Source organism: Amphiura filiformis, chromosome 9 (assembly GCF_039555335.1).
Source record: "Amphiura filiformis chromosome 9, Afil_fr2py, whole genome shotgun sequence".
In the NCBI taxonomy this organism is placed as follows: domain Eukaryota; kingdom Metazoa; phylum Echinodermata; class Ophiuroidea; order Amphilepidida; family Amphiuridae; genus Amphiura; species Amphiura filiformis.
The window spans coordinates 24,151,468-24,173,486 of NC_092636.1; the positions used below are offsets into that span (position 1 = coordinate 24,151,468).

At 38.1% G+C, this 22,019-nt stretch overlaps 1 protein-coding gene across 1 annotated transcript; it reads right to left on the reverse strand.

The window, feature by feature from the left end:
- Positions 1-2,591: 2,591 nt before the first annotated feature.
- Positions 2,592-14,538, reverse strand: LOC140160293 (lutropin-choriogonadotropic hormone receptor-like). The gene is made up of 10 exons (XM_072183564.1): positions 14,193-14,538; positions 10,806-10,916; positions 10,394-10,525; positions 9,169-9,292; positions 8,799-8,870; positions 8,193-8,264; positions 6,616-6,687; positions 6,447-6,518; positions 5,997-6,080; positions 2,592-3,853 (listed from the first exon to the last, which is right to left on the reverse strand). The coding sequence occupies exons 1-10, from the start codon at positions 14,398-14,400 to the stop codon at positions 2,713-2,715; spliced, it is 2,088 nt and encodes a 695-aa protein (XP_072039665.1). The 5' UTR covers positions 14,401-14,538; the 3' UTR covers positions 2,592-2,712.
- Between the last annotated feature and the right edge of the window lie 7,481 nt (positions 14,539-22,019).

Consider the following 22,019-nt stretch of genomic DNA (forward strand, 5'->3'; position numbering starts at 1 on the left):
ATCTACTGTCTGCACTTCCAAGTTGGTTTAGTTGGTTTTAATTGAAGAAAATGAAGAAAAACAGAGATATCGTACGAACATGACAGAGTCTGAACAAGCCGAACATTCACATGTATAGTATGAAGTCACAAGAAGGCGACTAGTGTGAATGATCATGATGATGATGAAAGTCATCACATTTGTCAAACAGCCACACGCTCCATATAGTCAGAGGGCGCACTGCATGCCTTGTCGTAAGTGCGGTACCCTGGCCCCTGGCAACTAAAAAAGTCGTCTTACCAATTCCTGCAATGGGCTATTCCAGAAAATAGATGCACACCCCCTATAGAGGAGTTCGGATATCCGGTCTTTTTGTCCAGTCGTTATTTTTGGAAATCCAGACTTTTAAAGTGTCCAAAGGTGAAAAAATCCAGCAGAAAAACAGTTCAAATTCAGAAATCCTCAATTTGAGAGCTCATTTTGGACATTTCCATGATTTTTCCTTCATTTAATTGGATTTCCAGGCTTTTTCTGGGGACATTGGCAACTGGAATTCCAGTCGTTTTCAGAAAGCAGACTTGGAAATCCAGACATTTCTTTGATTGAAAAGTTACTCCTCTATAGGGGGTGTGCACTTATTTTCTGGAATAGCCCAATACCACTAAACAAATATTAACTAACTATATTAACTCTATGAGTGTGATGGTCGAAATAAAATCACAAGGTGAAAGATGGATTGTTCCATTCCACGAGCCGGAACGGCGAGTGGAATGTCTTTCACCGAGTGATTATATTTCACCGGAATGTCTTTCACCGAGTGATTATATTTCATCGAGTGATTATATTTCGACCATTACACGAATTTAAGACAGTTAATATTTGTTTTATATCACTCGTACATAAATTCTATTACTAAATACTATTTAAGGTAGGAAATCCATTTTTTCATCAACATAACACTATGTTTTGCCGTGATATACTTCACATTTTGGGGTCCACCCCATAACTAAATCGGCGAGTCTAAGAGTCAGCGCACGGCTTGGCGCAGGCGCACTACGGCAAAGCACATGATGGTAAAAACTATCACACGGAGAGGCTGATGGTAAAAATGATGTATGGCAATCAACCAATGAACTGTCTAGAATTTATGTATGAGTGATATAATGTATAATACTATGCATGCCCCTCCACGTTGACGTTGCACTGCACAGTTATATGGGCCGGCTCCCCCTTAACCTACAGCCTATAAATTAAAGGAGTGTACGGCAATCACAACATTATATGTTAGAAAAATAATTATCAAGCACGAATCGCATGGTTTTATTTTAAACAAACTCAGTCATATTGAACATAAAAACGAATAAAAAAAAGCCGGCTCTCAACACGCGTTATATTCAAAATTCCCGCGCCGAAATTGTCTAGAGCAATGACGTCCCAATAATTATACAATGAAGGCTGACGACAAATGAGCACATTAAGGGGGTACTACACCCCTGTGGTAAATTTGTGACTATTTTTGCATTTTTCTCAAAAACTAATAACACAATGGCAACAAAAGTTATGTATATTATATGGGCAAGGAATCCAATTACTACACTGAAATTTCAGTGACTCAAGACAAGCAGTTCAGTATATATGATAGGAAATGAGGTACATCCTAGCGGTACATTATTTCTTATCATAAATAACGAACCGCTTGTCTTGGGTCACTGAAATTCCAGTGTAGTAATTGGATTCCCTGCCCCTATAATATACATAACTTTTGTTGCCAGTGTGTTATTAGTTTTTGAGAAAAATGCAAAAATAGACACACATTTATCGAGGGGTGTAGTACCCCCTTAAAAACAAAAATGATGTCGATGAAGGTATCAAATGTACACGTGTGCCATCAAACATCTTATAACAAAACTTAATCAACTCAGGCTAGCCGGACGCTCAAGATAACGCATATGGGGTTTTTTTCAGATGTTGAAAATATATCCAAATATATCCAAGATTTTTTTTTTCAAAATGTAATCAACATAATATTAACCCTCAATTTATTAGCAAAAAGGTAATAATATATTAATAGCGTTATATCTAACTTGAAGAAATTCAAGTCGTGCTTACATTATTTAAAACGCAGTACGGGAGTGGAGTGTCATACATTGTATACTTTGAATAAAAAAGTGCATTAAATAGTAAAGCTTCATTAAGGGGGTACTACACCCCTAGCCAATTTTGAGCCTATTTTTGTATTTTTTCAAAAATTATAGCGCATTGGTGACAGGTAGGGTATGTATATTATAGGGGCAAGGACTACAACTATTGCACTGGAAATTTTATTTCAGCACAGACAACAGTTGTGGAGTTACAGTCAAAAATGAGGAAAACCCATATTTGATCAATAAATCAATAAGGGCAAGGACTACAACTACTGCACTGAAAATTCAGCAACTCAAGGCAAGTTGTTATTGATTTATTGATCAAATAATAGTTTGCCTTGTTTGTAACTCCACAACTGTTGTCTGTGTTGAAATAAATTTTCCAGTGCAGTAGTTGTAGTCCTTGCCCCTATAATATACATATCTTACTTGTTACCAATGTGCTATAATTTTTGAGAAAAATGCAAATATAGGCACAAAATTGGGCAGGGGTGTAGTACCCCGTAAGGCATATCTGTGATAAAAATTAAAAATTATAATAATGAAAAATTAAGCAATAAAGCGTAAATATTTCAGAATTGCTCCATATTTAAATTTGACCTGAATTGGTGCGGGTTGATCCTGTTGCTTTCGTTGATTTTGAAGAACTTTTACTTCCTCCTTGCATTTTCCTTTTCTGTGATTTAGCCCTGTGGTCAGATATCATCGTTGCAAGCGTGTACAAATATGGATTTAGCGAGGAATTTATTGGCAAAACAAATACCACGGACCACACGTATGCATCTAACGGTATCACGACCGCACCCGTCTGGGATAAAACGCCCATCATGATCACCGGAAACCAGCAGATAAAATCAGTGCCGACTACAGCCGCCATTTTGATCGCCATTTTCATTTCTTCATTTAAACTTTCTTTACGTCCGGCACTCTTTCTCGATCGTTTTACAGACACAAAGATTGCGACATAACATAAGAAAATAACGAGAAAACAGACGAGATTTATCCCGAGAAATATAACGATGGAAAAATACCAAGCTGGTTTGGAATCTTCCGCTACTGGCAGGTCAAAGGTCACTTGATTGGCAACCCCACTAGCTTCAAAATTGTATCTAGCTGGTCTTGTTATCAGAGGTAAACCGATACAGACGTCGGACAAGTCGTAAAAGTCCGAATCTGGACCTGCTAATACAATCGGCACGATTGAGACTACGAAAGAAATAAGCCACAGTGAAATGACCGCCATTTTGGATGATTTAGACCTTAATTTAACCTGACTGAGTGGAAATACAACACTCAAAAAGCGATCCACACTGATAAGTGTGATGAAGAAAACGGACGCTTCACTTGAAAATAGGCCAATAAAACCAGCTATCCTACAAACCAACCCGGTTCGCCAGCGATCGGAAAATATATAATAGTCTTCCCCGTAGTACAAATCAGCGCTTGCAAGTATGAGCATATAGATTCCCATTAACAAATCAGAAAGCGCCAAATTAGATATGAATAACCGTTGTTTAAGTTGAGTGTCACTTTCAGTTTTTTCTTTGAGCCTGACTATTGCGACCAGAAAATTGCCGACGACAGCACTGACTCCGAGGATCCACATGGCCACTCTCAGGGCAGCGTTCTGCATAAGACTGCCACAGTTGAAAAGCGGTGGCAATGGTTCCAATGTCACGCACTCACTCAAATGGTTGAAAGCACAGCACATCCTATGATCGTCGCCATATCTGAAAATGAGATACCAAACAATAAAGAATAATTCATGCAAATATTTTAAATTGGCATGAGCGAGTGGCGTTTTTTCATTTCTTTTACATGAAAAAAGAAAGTGTCAAACAAAGGTCGTCACGCGGTATTTGATGTCCTAAGATTGAGGCGTGTACGATATGAAGTACAATTTAATAATAACTTTTCTTTTCGTGATCATGAAGTGATGTAGCAGTCAATTTAGCTCAATCGATAAGGCGTTCGACTGTGGTGCGAAAGGTTGCGGGTTCGAACCCTGATGGTGGTTTAATTAGCTTGAAATTCTCCCGGACAAGGAACTACTAGTATATTGTCCCGTTGTAACAGGTCAAACTCGGGGAGCTGATCCTGGTTGCGATGGTCATTTGTGGAATGTTTAGATGTGCACTCTTGAAGCTGCAAAGTCACTGTCTTTGTTGTTGTTAAATAATTTATGGAATGATGTGGAGTCACATAGTGGTCAGGGACAACATGTAAAGTGTGTTGAGGCTTGTAGATCAACGTCTTAGTGTTGTGCCTGTGCGTGGCGGACTATAAATCACTGCGTTTTGTTTTTAGTACAGAACAATATGTAGGTATATGTATCATAAAATATGATGGATTGTGTGATCTTGTCTCGGTCTCAAAATCAAGGGCGTAAATTGGGTGGGGGACAGGGGGACACGTCCCCCTCACTTTTTAAAGTGGGGGGACACAATATCAAATGTCCCCCCACTTTTTGGTCCCCACCCCTAAAAAAAAAGGAAAAGAGAGAAGAAAAAGAGAAGAAGAAAGGGAGGAAAAAAGAAGAGAAAGGTTAACTTGCATGTAATTGAGTATGCCCATCACTGCCCATGCCTACAAAAACCGCACAGTCGGTACCGGTATAGGCCTGTGGTTATTTTAGGCATTGTGTGAAGGTGGGTGGGCGCGCCCATAAGCGTGTGAAAATTCAGGGGGTGGGTCTTATAGTTATAGGCCTAACATATCAGTGGACCTGTGTAACATTTAACATTTTGCTAATTGAGTTCGGACCCTTTTTTTGTTTAAGCAATGATTTAAATAGTGTAAATATGATGCACCAAATGGCTTCAATTGGACCTTCATTTTGCAAAATTGTCCAACTTCTCAAGGTGGAACATCCCCCCTGACACCCCCTGCGTAGTGGTTAAACAAGTAGCCATTTTCGGTTCTGCTTTCCACATTTGCCAATTTATGTAATTTATAGGCCCACAATAATAGGGAAAACTTTTCCACGAAAGGCTTCATGGACCGTCATTTCACAACATTGTGGCTGTATAGTTTTAAACTAAAATTTTCCACACTATTAATTAGTGCCAAAATGGACCACCAAATCGCTTCAGTTAGGTATTCAATTAAAAAGTTTCTTACTTCTGAGGGGGCACATCCCCCTCAGACACCCCTTACATAGTGGGTAAACAAGTAGCCATTTTCACTTCTGCTTTCCACATTGCCAATTTATGTAATTTACATACATGTATAGGCCTACAATAATATGGAAAACTTTTCTATGAAAGGCTTTGTGGACTGTCATTTCACAAATTGTTGCCTTTTTAAACTAAAATTTTACACACTAATAGTGCCAAAATGGGCCACCAAATCGCTTCAATTAGGTATTCATTTTGCAAAAGTTTCTTACTTCTGAGGGGGGCACATCCCCCCTCAGACACCCCCTGCGTCGCGCAAGTGCGACGCGATGGCCGCAACCCACTGTCAGTGTGTCCCCCCCACTTTCAAAAACGGATTTACGCCCCTGCTCAAAATAGCACATTTTATTATGTTACTCTTGTCTCCTACCGTGATTGTCTAATCTGCTGGTATAATCTTTTAAGCATTTCATAATGATAGCCTTCTACTTGAAGACCTGAGTGCAAGAAGACTGTAAGTCCACTTGGCCCCTCAACATGTATACACTAAAGTTGCGTATAGTTTCGTATAGTTTGGTAATGCTTTATACATGTTCAGGGGCCAAAACAAAATCTTTCACGATGTTTTCACCCTGGAACATGTATTAAACATTATAAAACCCTAAGAAACTATACGTAACTTTAGTGTATACATGTTGAGGGGCCAAGTGGACTTACGGTCTTCTGGTGCTCAGGTCTTCACTTGTGAATCACTTACAGAACATCGAGTTTCTCTATACCACGAAAGGCATCATTTGTATAGACTAAATCTGAAACAACATCGGTACCCCGTACTAGCACACTGAAATGGAAAGTAAAAATCACCATTGTCATCATCATCATTAACACATCACGATAATCATCATCATAAATACCACTACCAACAACACCACCAGCAACACAACCACCACCTTTGCCACCACCACCACTATACTACTACCACCAACACCACCACTACTACCACCACCACTGCTGCTACCACCAACACCAACACCACGGCACTACCACCAACACCACCACACCAACGCCACCACCAACACCACAACCACCACCAACACCAACACGACGACCACCACGACCTGTCCACTACCACGACCACTTTTAACTTGCATTTATATGCCTTTTTAAAAATAATTATAGTAATTGAACCACACATGTCTGTACTTACAGCCTTTCTAAGTGAGTCAATCCAACAAAAGCCGAGTTCTCAATGCTCAGCAAAGGAACGTTAACCAAGAATCTGAAAATAATGATCACATTATTAAATTAAATGGATATTTACACCAAAACAAAAAACTCAGAACATGTGGTATATATCAGGAGTGTCGACTACTTACAGATCTTTTAAAAGTTGAAGTTCCTCAAACATGTTCCGCTTGAGTGTTAAAAAACCATTGTAAGATAAATCGCTGTTTGAAATTAAAAAGCAAAAAACAAAAACAAAAAAGTAATTGCAAATAATGTACAGTTATTCAATCTTTTCCATATTGATTCGTGTGATGCATAAATTCATGACGACATTCTAAATACACGCTCATAAAAGGCTGATTTGACTAAATTCCAAATAAAATATAAGATCTCACTAAACTTTTTAGTCAAATTCTGATTACTTGGATCCTTAGTCAAACGACTAGACCCTAAGGTCCGTAGACCTGGTGTAACTGGAATCTAGTTCCATTAGGAATGGTCCTTTACTCTTATTTCCTTACTAGAGTGGGTAGCAAATTCTAAAGGTTTTAAGGGATGTGGTATGAACGTTTGGACAATATTTATTGTGGGACATTAGAGCACATCAGACATATCGAATTGCATTCTGAATACGAAGAATGTCCTTCTGATATCAAATAATTTTGATTTTTGAAATTCGCAATGTAATACACATTTTATGGCAAATGATTAAAATTGATATTTTTGATTTTTAACAGTACTTGAAGTAAACTTTATAAATCTGATGATTTATACTTAAAGTGTATGTAGGTGGGATGAAAAGCCGACGATCAATTGAAAATTTTGACCTTTCGTATTGAAGATATGGATTTTTTTTCCCAAAACACCAAAAAAATTAGGTCTTTTTGGGAAAAAAATCCATATCTTCAATATGAAAGGTCAAAATTTTCAATTGATCGTCGGCTTTTCCTCCCAGCTACATACACTTTAAGAATATATCATTAGATTTACAAAATTTACTTCGAGGATTGTTATATATCAAAAATGTGAAAATATCAAATTTTAATAATTTGTCATAAAATTTGTATTATATCGTGAATTTCAAAAATGAAAATTATTTGATATCAGAAAGACATTCTTCGTATTCAGAATGCAATTCGATATGTCTGATGTGCTCTCATGCCCCACAAAAAATACTGTCGAAACGCTCATTCCAGATCTTTAAGGGGGTACTACACCCTCGATAAATTTATGTCTATTTTTGTTTTTCTCAAAAACTAATAACACACTGGTAACAAAAGTTATGTATATTATTGGGGCAATGAATCCAATTACTACACTGGAATTTCAGTGACCCAAGACAAGTGGTTTGTTATTTATAATAAGAAAAGAGGTACCGCTAGAATGTACCTCATTTCCTGTCATATATACTGAACCGCTTGTCTTGAGTCACTGAAATTTCAGTGAAGTAATTGGATTCTTGCCCCTATAATATACATAACTTTTGTTACCAGTGTGTTATTATTTTTGAGAAAATGCAAAAATAGTAACAAATTTACTACAAGGGTGTAGTACCCCCTTAATGCAATGTTCAAAAATAATACAAAATAACTTCAGCAAATGTAAAGGAAAATATCTTTTCTCCTGGGACTAAATTCCACTTAGACCAGGTATAACTTTAGACCCGGTCTAACTCTTTTGTGCATACGGGCATAAGGGCGCAAGTATATAATATACATGTACTTACAGCCATGTTATGGTGCCAAGTCCATCAAAAGCTCGAAGCTGTATGTCGAAAATGTGGTTCAATGCCAAGGACCTATATTCCAAGAAAACGAAAACATCAATAACAATAATGAACAATGAAATATTGTTACGAAGCGTAATGACTCAAGGCCAAAATCACTTTTGACTTTAATTCGTATGAATGCACAACGATAATACACTGTTTGATTAAGTTAACAAAATCTAAGTCTTTAATTAAAAGCAAAATATGATTGATACATGAACAATAAAATATGCACATACGATATAATTACACTTTTAAATTATCACTACTTAACCACCGGCAGTCTTCTTCTTGTTGATTATAATGTTCTGTTGCAATATTCCGGATCTCTGATCCTTGTCCACTTGTCCTGCGAAAATCACTGTTCATTAATATTCCAGATTTGAAATGGCTCCTTGCTTTGGTCGTCAAAAATCAATATATCCACCAGAATTTCTTCTGGTTTCTATATCTCCTATAGTGCCCTGGTGACTTTTATGCTCATTTTGTGGGAGTGGTTGTGAATGCTTTCTGGCTCTCAACCTTCGATAATGAATCAAAATACTCATAGATGGTGTTACTTACAATGCTTCTACTTGAAAAAATGCTTTAAATAATCCAGGCCTTAAAATTGTGATATTGCCTTCAGTTAGGTGTCTGCAATAAAAAAAGTATTCGAAAGACCAGAAATACGAAAATTAGCTTTAGACGTCTTAAAATTAATCTGAATCTGAAAAAAAGTTGCTTTAACACGTTATTCACACCACTTTTATACCTACAGATAGCTAACTACCGGTACATAATTGTAAAATATTCGTCCCCAAGTTGCCAACCACTTGTACTATTTATACAAAGCAGTTATTGAACTTGGAAAAAAAGATCGACAACACGATCTAAAACAGCTGAAGATATCAAAATATTCGGCAAAGTAACAGACAAAATAATATTAATTTACATAGTACTGGATATCTGTGGCAGATTGCGCAAATGATCACCAGTCCAGCCGTCATTACAAACAATTTGCAAGTCGTTTGTCTCCGAGAATCCACAATCACAATCATCGGGGCATCTTTTGATGTCTGAAATAATTGAAGTGGAACAAACGAAAGGTATTATAATTATGTCATGCTTACCCCCGGTGGAACCTATATTGACAGGGCTGTGACACTCGTATTCAAACCCTGTATAAAAATTGAAGTCACTTTACGGCAGTTTAATGGACACATCGGCAGTTTGAGTGACGGTTGCTAGGCTTTTTCAGTACACATAGTAACGTCCTGGTAACGCTCAGGCACCTTAGCCTACAATTTACGCACGGTTCGCACAACAACGTTGTGCGTACTTCTGCCACGGTGGTACAGACTTATCCTATATTCAATTGACAAGTTCGTATTTGATTGACAGTTGCTGGGCATTTTCAGTACACCAAATTTATCCAAGATGGCGCCCATCGACTGCCAATTTTTCGGACCCTTTACAGCAAAAATACAGCTTATTTAGCCAGTCTCGTCATAGGGTCATCGAACAGAATATTTTCCTAGCATATTGAGCTAACTCCTCAGCTATTTGGTTTTTCACGATATGATAGTAATAGAAAGATTCGACCAAATGTTCGCCGTTTTTCGCCATTTAATTTTTTTGGAAACGATGACGTAAACATTGCATCATCTCTTCCACAGGTTATACACTCATACACGTACCGGGGTACAGCTAGGCCATCACATGCATGAAGACGCATAGGCTGAGTGAATGACTTCATTTGCGCAAACGAGTGGCTTATCCTATAGTATATTAGTACTCGAGAATCCTTGATATTGATGAATAATTGAACAATTTTATCAGGATCGGTGGGGTAAACTCGGTAAACAAATTATGTGCAACAGGGATCAAGAAAATCCGCAAAAAGAAAACCAACTGGCAACCAAACAATACACGCTTGAAATCCCTCTAGCGTCGGTTATCGGTAGATGCAGTCACCCCTCATCAAGTGTTGACAAAGGCAACAGTGTGTGCTGAAACATACACAAGTAAGTGCATTTTCTGGATCAGATCCAACGAACATTGTTTGCGGAGTATATTGATGAATATTCCCGCATTGATATAAACAAATTAATTGTACTAAAGTTTCGTTGGCTCTGAAAAGAGCTCTTCACTGTATCTTGTCACTCCTATTAACTCACCACATCGTATTTCGTCATCTCCTTGTGGGCAATCCATAGTGCCATCACATACTTGACTCAATGCAACACACATGCTTACGTTACTCGTGTCCGAATCTTCGCATAAATAGGATGTAGGACATGTCACATAAGCTGGCGGGAAAAGGAAATAAATTCCACTATCAATGTGTTGAAATTTTAACAGGAAAACGCTTATTGCATGAGAAATTCAAATAACGATCAGAAAATTACTTTGCGGGACGTTTCGCCAGATTTTGCGTGACAAAAACATTAGGTCGTAATTTTAACCACTAGCTTTTCGTATTTATCAATGAAATCCAGGGTCAAAGTAGAACCTGTTAATCTAAGATTTGGACTCTGTTGATATGGACCAAGGTACTGTGTGCAAGCAATGGAATTATGCAACACTCACCACAATTGTTTTCTTCTTGTTGATTCGGACAATCTTGAAAACCATCACATTTGGCATCAGCATCAAGACAAAATCCTTCTCCGCAATCAAATTCAGTTTCGTTGCAAATTGCTGAAATACATTTTTTAATAAAATTATATAAATAAGTTGAGTTACATTTATATTGAAGCGCGAATTACAATGTTGCATATCAATAAGCATTATCGTATTAGGTTGTTTGCTGTAACTGTTGTTTTCCCCTGAGGTACCACTATGGTATTTGCTTCAGGTATTATCTCGACAAATTTCGCTATTTGAGCACGGGTAACACGAAATTACAAGGCATTACAAGTTACAACTGTACAACCAACGAATCAGTAAGAATCTTAGCTACATAATAAGGAGAGTCTGACTAAAACATTCAACTCCAGCGTTAACCGTTATGCTTCTTGACTAAAAATAACCTTGTGTTTTTTCCTTAGCCTAGAACTACCAACCCCCTCTAAGGTTTTTTTTATCCGCCCAAACGACTTGAGCTAATCGTAAATCCATCCTTTGCGCTCATTTTTAGGGATAAAGGGTCTACCCCAGCATCTTACCCAGGGATAGGACCGACCATCAAAAATGACCACAGGGGAGGGGGTTTGGCGAGGCCCACCATAGATTTCTACAGTAAAATCAATGATTTTCAGTCTTGAAAATTATTCCGAGAGATAATGACTGTTTACTTGTTACTTAGTTTGAAATAGTAATTCCTTTTTTTAATTTTTGCAAAAATCAATTTTGCCTTCACTTTGTACATAGCCAATTTTGCAAGGGTGTGTTCTCATTATGACGTCATATCGACATTATGTGGGGAATGTTTGTACTTTTATCACTGGATAACGTAGATAGACCCGTAGCAATACATCGACGATCAGTACCAAATATAACGGTATATGACAGAGGAGGCTTAAAGGCATTCCTACAATGCACTATGATTGGAAAATTTGATCAATATAACCTAATTTCAAAGGCAAAGTCCCCATTGCCACACACACAAAATGGTAATTTTAAAACTGCAGCCAACGAGCTAATAGTTGAGACTTAGGAATGATATTTGATTTTCTTACAGGAAACATTCATATTGTCCCACTGCATTAATTTTATTCATAAGTCTCGATGTTTTGAATGTTAAATAATAGGATGAAAACACCAGATATTTGCACACATTCCCAATGCAAGGTATGATCAACTGTACCACATGTGTACAAAAGCCAGACATACAAGGTCAGAAACCCCATTGGGTTGTGGGAATGTCTTTAAACATCCTCTGGGTATGACGTTCGTTTATAATTGGCGGTATTGTAACAACCTCCGTGTTACAAAATATGGCTCAGTACTGTAGATGCATGGTTAAGTATTTGAAGAGCTTGTTTCCAAACCATGTTTAGTCCACAACCACATGTTTCTCATTTACTTGTGTGATACAATCATAATTAGGGACGCACCATTAGATTCTCAGGGGGGGGCATGGGAGTTTGGGTCAGGCAGAATTTTTTTTTCGCCGCCAAAGGCGGCGGAATTTTTTTTTTTTCGCCTCCAAGAGCACAAATTTTTTTTTTTTTCGCCGCCTTTGGCGGCGAAGTTATTTTTTTTCAATTTTAAAGTATATTTTTATACAAAGTTGGGTGGAGGAAATTTTTTTTTTTTACTCATCAGTGAGGCAAAATTTTTTTTTTTCTCACTAGTGGGCAAAGTTTTTTTTTTTTTTTCTCACTAGTGGGCAAAGTTTTTTTCTTCAAAAACTCCCATGCCCCCCCTGGAAATCTAATGGTGCGCCCCTTACTTTGACCAGTTTGACATTAGCAACGATGAATTATACCATCAACAACCATTATTTACCACAACAATGATGCTTTTAAGCAATATGCAGACTATTATTCTCATTTGGGAACCAAAGGTCTCACACAGTATTGTTACTGTGCATCCATCCACTGTTTGCTTTGCAATGGTGCATCCAACTGAAATTACTATACCTATAGCATTACAACCCATTGCAATATCGCACAGGTAAATCAGAAACATGTGTTTGTGGACTTTATGGTTTGGAAACAAACTCTTCATTTGAAGAGCTTATTTCCAAACCGTGATTCACAAGATTCACTTTGAAGAAAATCACGAATTTTCTTTATGGCAAAAAAAAAGGTTTGATTTCTATAAAATTACAGTGAAGTGAAGGTGATATATATAGGACCATAAAAACATGTTAAGTTAAAATCTACAGACTTTAATGTTTTTTTTAATGAATTTATTTGTTTTAAAAATAGCATGGACACGTTTTGACACAAAATGCAATTTCTGGCATGGACTTAACACATTTTGACACAAAACATAGTATCTGTAACACAGAACTAACCATATTTTTCTCAAACTAGTCTTAAAAGATAACAAATTTATTAAAAACATACAAAATGTGATTCTCTCTACTATAAAACACAATTTTGCCACAAAACACCTTGTATCTCGAACCCCCTCCTCCCGCCCATTTTTTACCAAAATTCGACGTTTAAAATAGTTCAAAATTCAAAACTTAGTTGTATTGCGTTTCTCAGAATTGAATAAACATCATTTCACTGACAATAAGTGATGACCTGAAATGTCCACTTGTTTTATCACATTATCACAATTTCCCCCTCCCCTTCATGCTGCCACCCTAATCTCATATTGGCAGTCGTAGGTTTTTAAGTCTTTAAGTCCTAAGGTTTTTTTATACCTTTAACTTTAAAATAATACCTTGAATTTAGTAGCACATTTTGATAATCATACAAAATAATAATATCAAAAACTAACTCTACCACCATCCTCTAACATTAATTCTACCATCACAACTTCTCCCTCTCCCCCTTCCCACCCTGTTCATGTCTTTCTGGAGGTATCTATCAAACATTTAAGAAATCCCATACAAACTAGGCCTACTAATATAAAAAACAACAACAAAAAACAACAACAACAACTTTTTATGCAGACCAAGTTCAGGTATACTTGTCTCAGGACCAAACAAGAACGAAGACGCAAAGCAAGGTAGTGTTATCAATCATGCAGAACTTGGGCGATTAACTATTTGAAGCCCTATGCCGGGCTAGGGCAGTGTTCGTGGACTTAACACAGTTTGCTACCAAACTGGATTGGACTGAAAAAAATCTATACTTTGTGTGTCAATATTTCGGAACTTGACTAATTTTGGAAAAAAAACACCCATTGCTGGATAGCCCTAGTTACTCACTACCCATTTTCATCAAAATCTCAATTTTGAAGGTGGGTGGACTTAACACGGTTTGGAAATAAGCTCTTCATTTGTCAATTTGACTTTAAATTAAATTGAAAATAACCGTCTATAATTTTCGTTTATTCCATTATATTTCACACCTTGGACATCATTGACTTGACTGATGTGCAACAAAAAACCCTTTGCTAATCCAGTGCGATCAGAAGCTACATTTATCCACATAAAAGACCCAGATGATGTTACAGTCCGTAGCTTCGCCTCTCCAGTCAGCCGAACAATGACATCAGCATCTTCTTCAGACGATTCCTCTCCATTACCAAATGTGACGAAATCATAGCCATCTTCCATGTCAAAATCTAGTATTCTGGCGGTGATTCGGCTGGATCCTGATGACGCCGATACAGTCCATTCACACAGGAGGTCATTGCGGTAATTTGATGGATATGCGGGAGAGGACAGTGGAACTAAATCATTTAGAGATCCGAGATTGATGTAACGAAGACCACATTCACCTGAAAAAAAATTAACACAGCAACCTTGGATTGAAAAGGTTCGAAAAACAATTTTGGCACCAAAAGCTCAACAAAGGTATGGAGAATGGTTTTTGTGCAAGGGGAAATTCGGTGGATTTGCACCATTATCAATGGATAAAGGGGCAGTCACTAAGCTATCTGCCAGTGTGGGCGTGGTGGGACGTACAAGTATCGGGATATGTGCGTCGGTACCGGCTTACCACATTCAATTTCATCCGATCCGTCTTGCCAACATAACACCTGACCATCGCATCTTTGTTTGGCATACAAACATACCAAGGCAGCATCTGTGCTGTTGCAGGTAAATTCACCAGAATTACACGTAACTGCAAGACAAACAAGTTTCAACATCTTGACCTGAACTTTTGAAGCATTTTGTACATTTGAAGGTGCAAAATTAACCAAGGCACTCTGAGTTTCTTGATTAATAGATGACGTGAGACACAAAGTACTCTTTTAATTTGATTACAACTTTAAATTTTCATGGAAGTGCATCGACAGAAACTGTATTGCATTCCTTGTAAAGTAAATGCTGCCAACAAAAACTAGGATAATCAGGATATTTTCTCATTGTTATAGTCACGCTGTTTCCCCATCACTTACCATTAGGGTAACTCCAATGTATTTCTAACCATATTCCGCGTCTATTCCAATACGTTTGTTTCCATGTATCGAGCTCAATCACCAATGACGTCCCGTTTGCAATGACGGAAGCCACGGTGGTCTCACCTCGGAGTTCTAATACGTCTATACCACGAGAATTAATCCACAGAACATCCTGACTGTGATGAAGGCTGACATCGAGGAATGTAACCTTTGGGAAACCACCGGCAATAGCAGACACTGTCCAGATGCATAGAAGATTTGTAGGGTATTGCCCGGGATAAAATGGCGTTTGTAATGTCTCAACGTCACCGTGGTCTAGAAGGTACTCTTCGGCTCCACAAAGGTCTGCGTAAAATTCAAGCGTGAAAGTAATCGTTTATGCACTTCAAGGTCACTATGAATGATATGCAGGTCTGGATGGCCCAATTCGTAACAAAATAGATGTTTAAGCTTACATTCTCCGGATGTAATTAGGTTTCCCTATCAGTCAAGCATACTTGACTGATAGGGAGCAAAGTGTAGTCATTGATAGTTCAAACTCAGCCTGGCTTCCAGTCTTATCCGGTGTCCCTCAAGGGTCCATCTTGGGACCCATGCTTTTTTTGTGTTACATCAATGACATGCCTAACTGTACCCGAAACAGCACAACTGCGTTATTTGCTGATGATTCCAAATGATTTAGATCAATCCATAATACACATGACTGCTTGCTCCTTCAGGATGACATCAATTCTCTTTATAAATGGGGCAAAACATGGGACATGCATTACCATCCATCCAAATGCCAAATAATTCAGTCACCAGAAAAAGAAATATGGTGAAATATTTGACTATCGTATGAATAACAATATTTTATCCAGAACTTATTCTATCAAGGATCTTGGTATTGATATTTCATCTAGTCTTGTATGGAATGACCATGTTAGACGTGTTGTCAACAAGTGCAATAAAAAGTTGGGTATGATAAAACGTGCAGTAGGTTTTAATGCTCCCGAAATGGTCACAAGGACACTTTTTACTGCACTGTTCAGGAGTGATGTGGAGTATGCCAGCTCTCTCTGGAGTGGTACATCAAAACGTAATCTTCGATTAATTGAAGGCATCCAGAGGAGAGCAACAAACTATACTCTACATTACCCTGATTTAGACTATCGTGAGAGGTTAACTAAATTAAACCTCCTTCCTTTGTCTTTTAGACGTGAAATCCTTGATCTCACATTCTTTTTTAGATGCAAAATGGAACTTTATGACCGTAATCTTAACCATTTTGTTGTTTTTAACTCCACCCTCAAGGGTATCGTTTTTCAACCGTATCGTTCACCTGTGGAATCAACTTCCTCTCACAATTAGATCCACTGTCAACATGTCCTCTTTTAAGAGCCAGCTCTCTGAGTGGTACAAGAACAAACTAGGGGAGAGTTTTGATCCTTACAACACATGCTCTTGGGTTACATGTTGCCAGTGTTCTGGTTGTAGGCTTGTGTAGGGTGGTTTTTTTTGGAGGGGGAGGGGGAGGGAGGAGGGTGTCCTCATTGTTTTGATCCTTGGTGGGACTGTCCTAGAGGTGCTTTGCACCTGTTAGTCCTTGTCTTTCACTGGTGCAAAATTGTATCTATACTTCCTTTTTTTTTGTGTGTACTTTTTTGTATGTATATTTTGATGTTATATTATAATTATTGTATATACCAGTGATAAAGTGTAATAAATAAAGTGTAATAAATAAAATGAATATCGTGACTTTGCAATGTTGTGTGTTAACCCCATGAGAACTACCTGCCGATTGGACATAAAGAAGTTTTCATTATCAATTGGTCCAATCAGCAACATTGTTGGAATAATTTCACCAATTGGGGTGAATTATTTGCAAACCTCCATTCAGATTGGTGATTAAAGTGAAAATGTCATGTAATTGACCAATCAGAGGCAATGTTAGATCGGCAGGTAGTGCTCAGGGGGTTAATGTGCATGATATCCTAATTGTTGTTCGGCCGAAATACCCAATAGTGTTCGCTACTCAGAGGTTATGACGGGTGACATGGGAATAGGTCCGATTTTAGATGGATTGGCTCTCCAATAGAGGTGGTAGAATTCGACAGGTGATCATGCATGGAGTTAGTTTAGGGTTAGGATTAGGATTTGTGTTAGGGTTAAGGTTAGGATTAGGGTAAGGGTTAGGCTTCGGGTTAGGATATGAAGGTTTGACCCAAAGTAGCTTGATCAAACGCTAGAGAGGGCTCAAACAAGATCAAAACGCTCTTCGGAAAAGTTTCTAAGTACTAAGAACCGAAATCCGATCGTGATCGACCAGTAACGTACCTGATGCAGTGGCTTCCCCACTTCCCCAAGCATGAAGTGATTGCGATTTCGTGCAAAGAGACTAGAGACAATTTAAGATGTTCATATTGTATATTGGAGTACAGATATCTCTGCATGTTCCTTTAAATAGCTTCACCTTAAGAGTGATCGCGCAGAAAACCAGAAAACCAATACTTGCCACATGCAGATTCATCGGATCCGTCGAGGCACTGAGGTTGATTATCACACACTAAGGCTTGCCGGAGACATCCATAGCCATTTTCACACTGAAATTCATCAGGTTCACAGAGAGCTAAAAAGCATAGTACAGCATTAGTTTTTGAGGAAAATTGTGGAAACAAAGTTAACATGATTGAATTAATTGTGTTGTCAACAATGGATAAGAAAGTTTCTGGTGGTTCTTGGTAGCTATTTAAAGTGCAACAACTATTCAATTGGTGCCTGTTGTTGTACTCATCGTACCCACTGATTAAATTTGTTCAATCATATTAACATGAAAAACTACCCATATCACTTTACTTCATTCCAACTAAATGTCAAAAAAAGTAACTCACCCCTTAAATAATGACCATTATTCAAAACGGGTGATTGTATTACAAATCTGTAAAATGCGTTGAAGCTAAATTTATTTCTGCACATTTTGACACCTCATTTGCAGCAATTGACTAAATATTAACGTCACACCGTACATTTAAATCAATGTAACCCAAGATTTGAAAGTTGCAGTAAATTGTATTGATTTTGTACTCAGTGTAATGGAAGGAAATCTGTGTAATGATATCTGAGTGTTTTTTTTATTGTAGAAATTTGTATGTAAGTGCAACTTTAAAATCTGGACCGCACTACATTAAATTGATCAGTGTTTTATTGTTTTCTGGGCTATCGTATCAAACGAGGTGTAAAAATGCGCAGAAATAAATTCTCACGCATTTTACAGATTTGAAATACAATAGCCTATTTGAATAATGGCCATTATTTAAGGGGGGTTAGTTACTTTTTTGATATGTTTATATGTTTCACATGAGGCTAGGAACGTGTTTATTTAATATTCACACACATAATAAACATTATTTACCATATATTTCACCAGTTTCAAAGGTAACGTAGATGAAGAAACCCCACCATTGTCCAAAACCGTTGGTCACAAATGTTATCCATGTACTGGAGTTGGTGACTACAATTTTCTCTGGACCCGCTTGACCACTTAGATAAAGAATCACCGTCTCGTTGGAAACAGTTTTGCCTCTTCCAACACTAAGATAATCAGCATTGGTTTCCAGATGAAAGTAGAAAAAGTCGAGAATCATATGACCAACTGGTTGAATAGAATCGATGTACCAGGTACAGTCTACGTTGTTTGGGTAATTATAGGGGTAGAACGGTAACGAATGTACGGCTGTAGGATGGTTGGTTGTAACTTGTAAGGAGGATTCACCACAGAAATCTGAAACAAGAATTCCACGAAATGTTACAGGGTATCCAAAAATATAGTATTAAATCTGGTTAATTTTTCAGTGGCATTGGCGGAGTTCCTTTTATACCATTTACAATGATCAAGAAACGGGATTTTCCAAGTATTAATTATAGGTTAATTAACGCGTATTACTTGTTGGAAGAGAAATTAGACAAAATAATGCACGCGCGCTGATGTTGATGCGTCTAATGCACTAGCCCCGAAGGGGGGAGTGCATTAGACGCATCAACATCAGCGCAAGTGCATTATTTTGTCTAATTTCTCGAGCAACAAGTAATACAAGTTCATTAACCTATTTCATACACGAGAAGAAAAAACATGTGATATTTGCTGTTTTTATAACAAAATTATCACTAAAAATATTGGAAAATAGAACCAAATATAAATGCATCAACCCGCCCGAAAAATGAATCAAGCCTACGAGACGCGAACGCGCGCGAAAACACTGCGCGTAGTACGCAGAGTGCAATTAGACACAATCAATGCATGGTTTGGATTTTTCTAACGCTTGCTCTGATTGGTTCTCGCTATCTAAGAGTGTATGAATGGTAATTAGGGTAATGATATAACTTTGTATACTGGCTTGTCTCAGATTGAAACATTACGAGCCGCTTCTTCAAAAACAAATCTTTACCAGATTTGGGAAGCTAAACACCAAATAAATTTGGGCACATAACACAACTCGACCTCTAGCTTTGAATATTTGGCGTTGTAACACACTAACCGGGGGACATTAAAATCGTACCTATTTCCTCATTAGAAATGACAATATCCAATTGTAAAATGATATCCATCAGTGGTATTTGGAAAAAATATCTGCTAGTGTGAAAAGGAGACTACGGTTTGCTGGAGGTTCAACATTGTCTGAAGTTATACTGTATACTTAACCCCAATCCTACTCGTCAGATCCATATACACGTCCATATTGCCCATTACAGACCGTTGTCTCATCCAAGCACACATTGTCTGAAGTTATACTTTATACTTAACCACACTTCCACTCGCCATACCCATACAAACATTCATATTGCCCATAGCAGACTGTGGTCTCATCCAAGCACACATTGTCTGAATTTATACTTTATACTTAACCACAATTCCACTCGCCAGACCCTTACAAACATTTGTATTGCCCATAGCATTCTATGGTCTGATCAAAGCACACATTGTCTGAATCTATACTTAATACTTCACCGCAATTCCACTCGCCATACCCATACAAACATTCATATTGCCCATAGCATACTATGGTCTGATCCAAGCACACATTGTCTGAATTTATACTTTATACTTCACCGCAATTCCACTCGTCAGACCCATACAAACATTCAGTTTGCCCATTACACGCTGTGGGCTGATCCAAGCACACATTGTCTGAATTTATACTTTATACTTAACCGCAATTCCACTCGCCAGACCCATACAAACATTCATATTGCCCATAGCAGACTGTGGTCTGCTTTAAGCACACATTGCCTCAATTTATACTCTATACTTTACCACAGTCCCACTCATCAGACCCATCCAAACTTTTGTGCTACCCATTACAGGATGTGGTCTGATACAAGCACACATTATATGAATTTATCAGTACTACATACTTTAAAACAATATCCCGCTCGTCAGACCCATACAAACGTCCATATTGCCCATTGCAGACCGTGGTCTGATCCAAGCACACATTGTCTGAATTTATACTACATATTTGACCAAAATCCCAGTTATCAGACCCATCCAAACTTTTGTCAGGCTTTGTATTGCCTATTGCAGAATGTGGTCTGATCCAAGCACACATTGTCTGAATTAGCTTGAATTTATACTACATACTTTACCAAAATCCCAGTTATCAAACCCATCCAAACTTTTGTCTGGTTTTGTATTACCCATTGCAGACTGTGGCCAGATCCAAGCACACATTGTCTGAATTTATACTTTATACTTTACCGCAATCCCACTTATCAGACCGTATCCAAACATTTGTATTGCCCATTGCAGGCTGTGGTCTTATCCAAGCACACATTGTCTGAATTTATACTACATACTTTACCAAAATCCCAGTTATCAGACCCATCCAAACTTTTGTCAGGTTTTGTATTACCCATTGCAGAATGTGGTCTGATCCAAGCACACATTGTCTGAATTTATACTTTATACTTGACCACAATCTCACTCGTCCGACCCATCCAAACATTCGTATTACTCAATGCAGGCTGTGGCTTGATCCACGCACACACTACCTGAATTATTTTATACTCTATACTTTACCACAATCCCAGTCGTCAGACTCATCCAAAAAATTCATATTGCCCATTACAGGCTGTGGTCTGATCAAGCACACATTGTGTGAACTACAGGTATACTTTACCACAATCCCACTCGGCAGACCCATCAACATATTCATATTGCCCATTGCAGACCCTGGTCTGATCCAAATACACATTGCCTGAATTTTATATACTTTAAACTTTTTAATCCAACTCATCAGACCCAAACATTCGTATTCTCCATTGAAGTGATCTGACTCTGTTCCAAGCGCACATTGCCAGAATTTAATATACTTTACCACAATCCCACTCATCAGACCCATCCAAACATTCATATTGTCCATTGCAAACTGTGGTCTGATCCAAGCATACGTTGCCCGAATTGCACTGGAAATCCTTTATGTCGCATCCAGCTGAAAGAACAGAATTAATAGAATTCATCTTGATGGTAGGTAAATCGGATGTGTGTGCATAGGTTGTGTGGGGTTGGTCGGTGTCTGGGATAGTGGGGTAGAGGTGCGTGTGTTTTAGAACGCTATTTGATAACGCGGGAGAATGTATCACAGTTGATACAATAAATTATAATATACGCATGCGCGTATTTGGGGGCTTTGGGGGCGCCAGCCCCCCGGGGTCAAAGCAGGGGGCGGCCAAATCGAAGGGGCGGCGGAAAGAAGAAGGGGCGGCAAAAAGAATTAGTAAAGAAAAAGGGGCGGAAAATGTGAAAAAATTGTACTATACATCAAAATGTGTTGCTTTTGGGGCGGTAGCGCC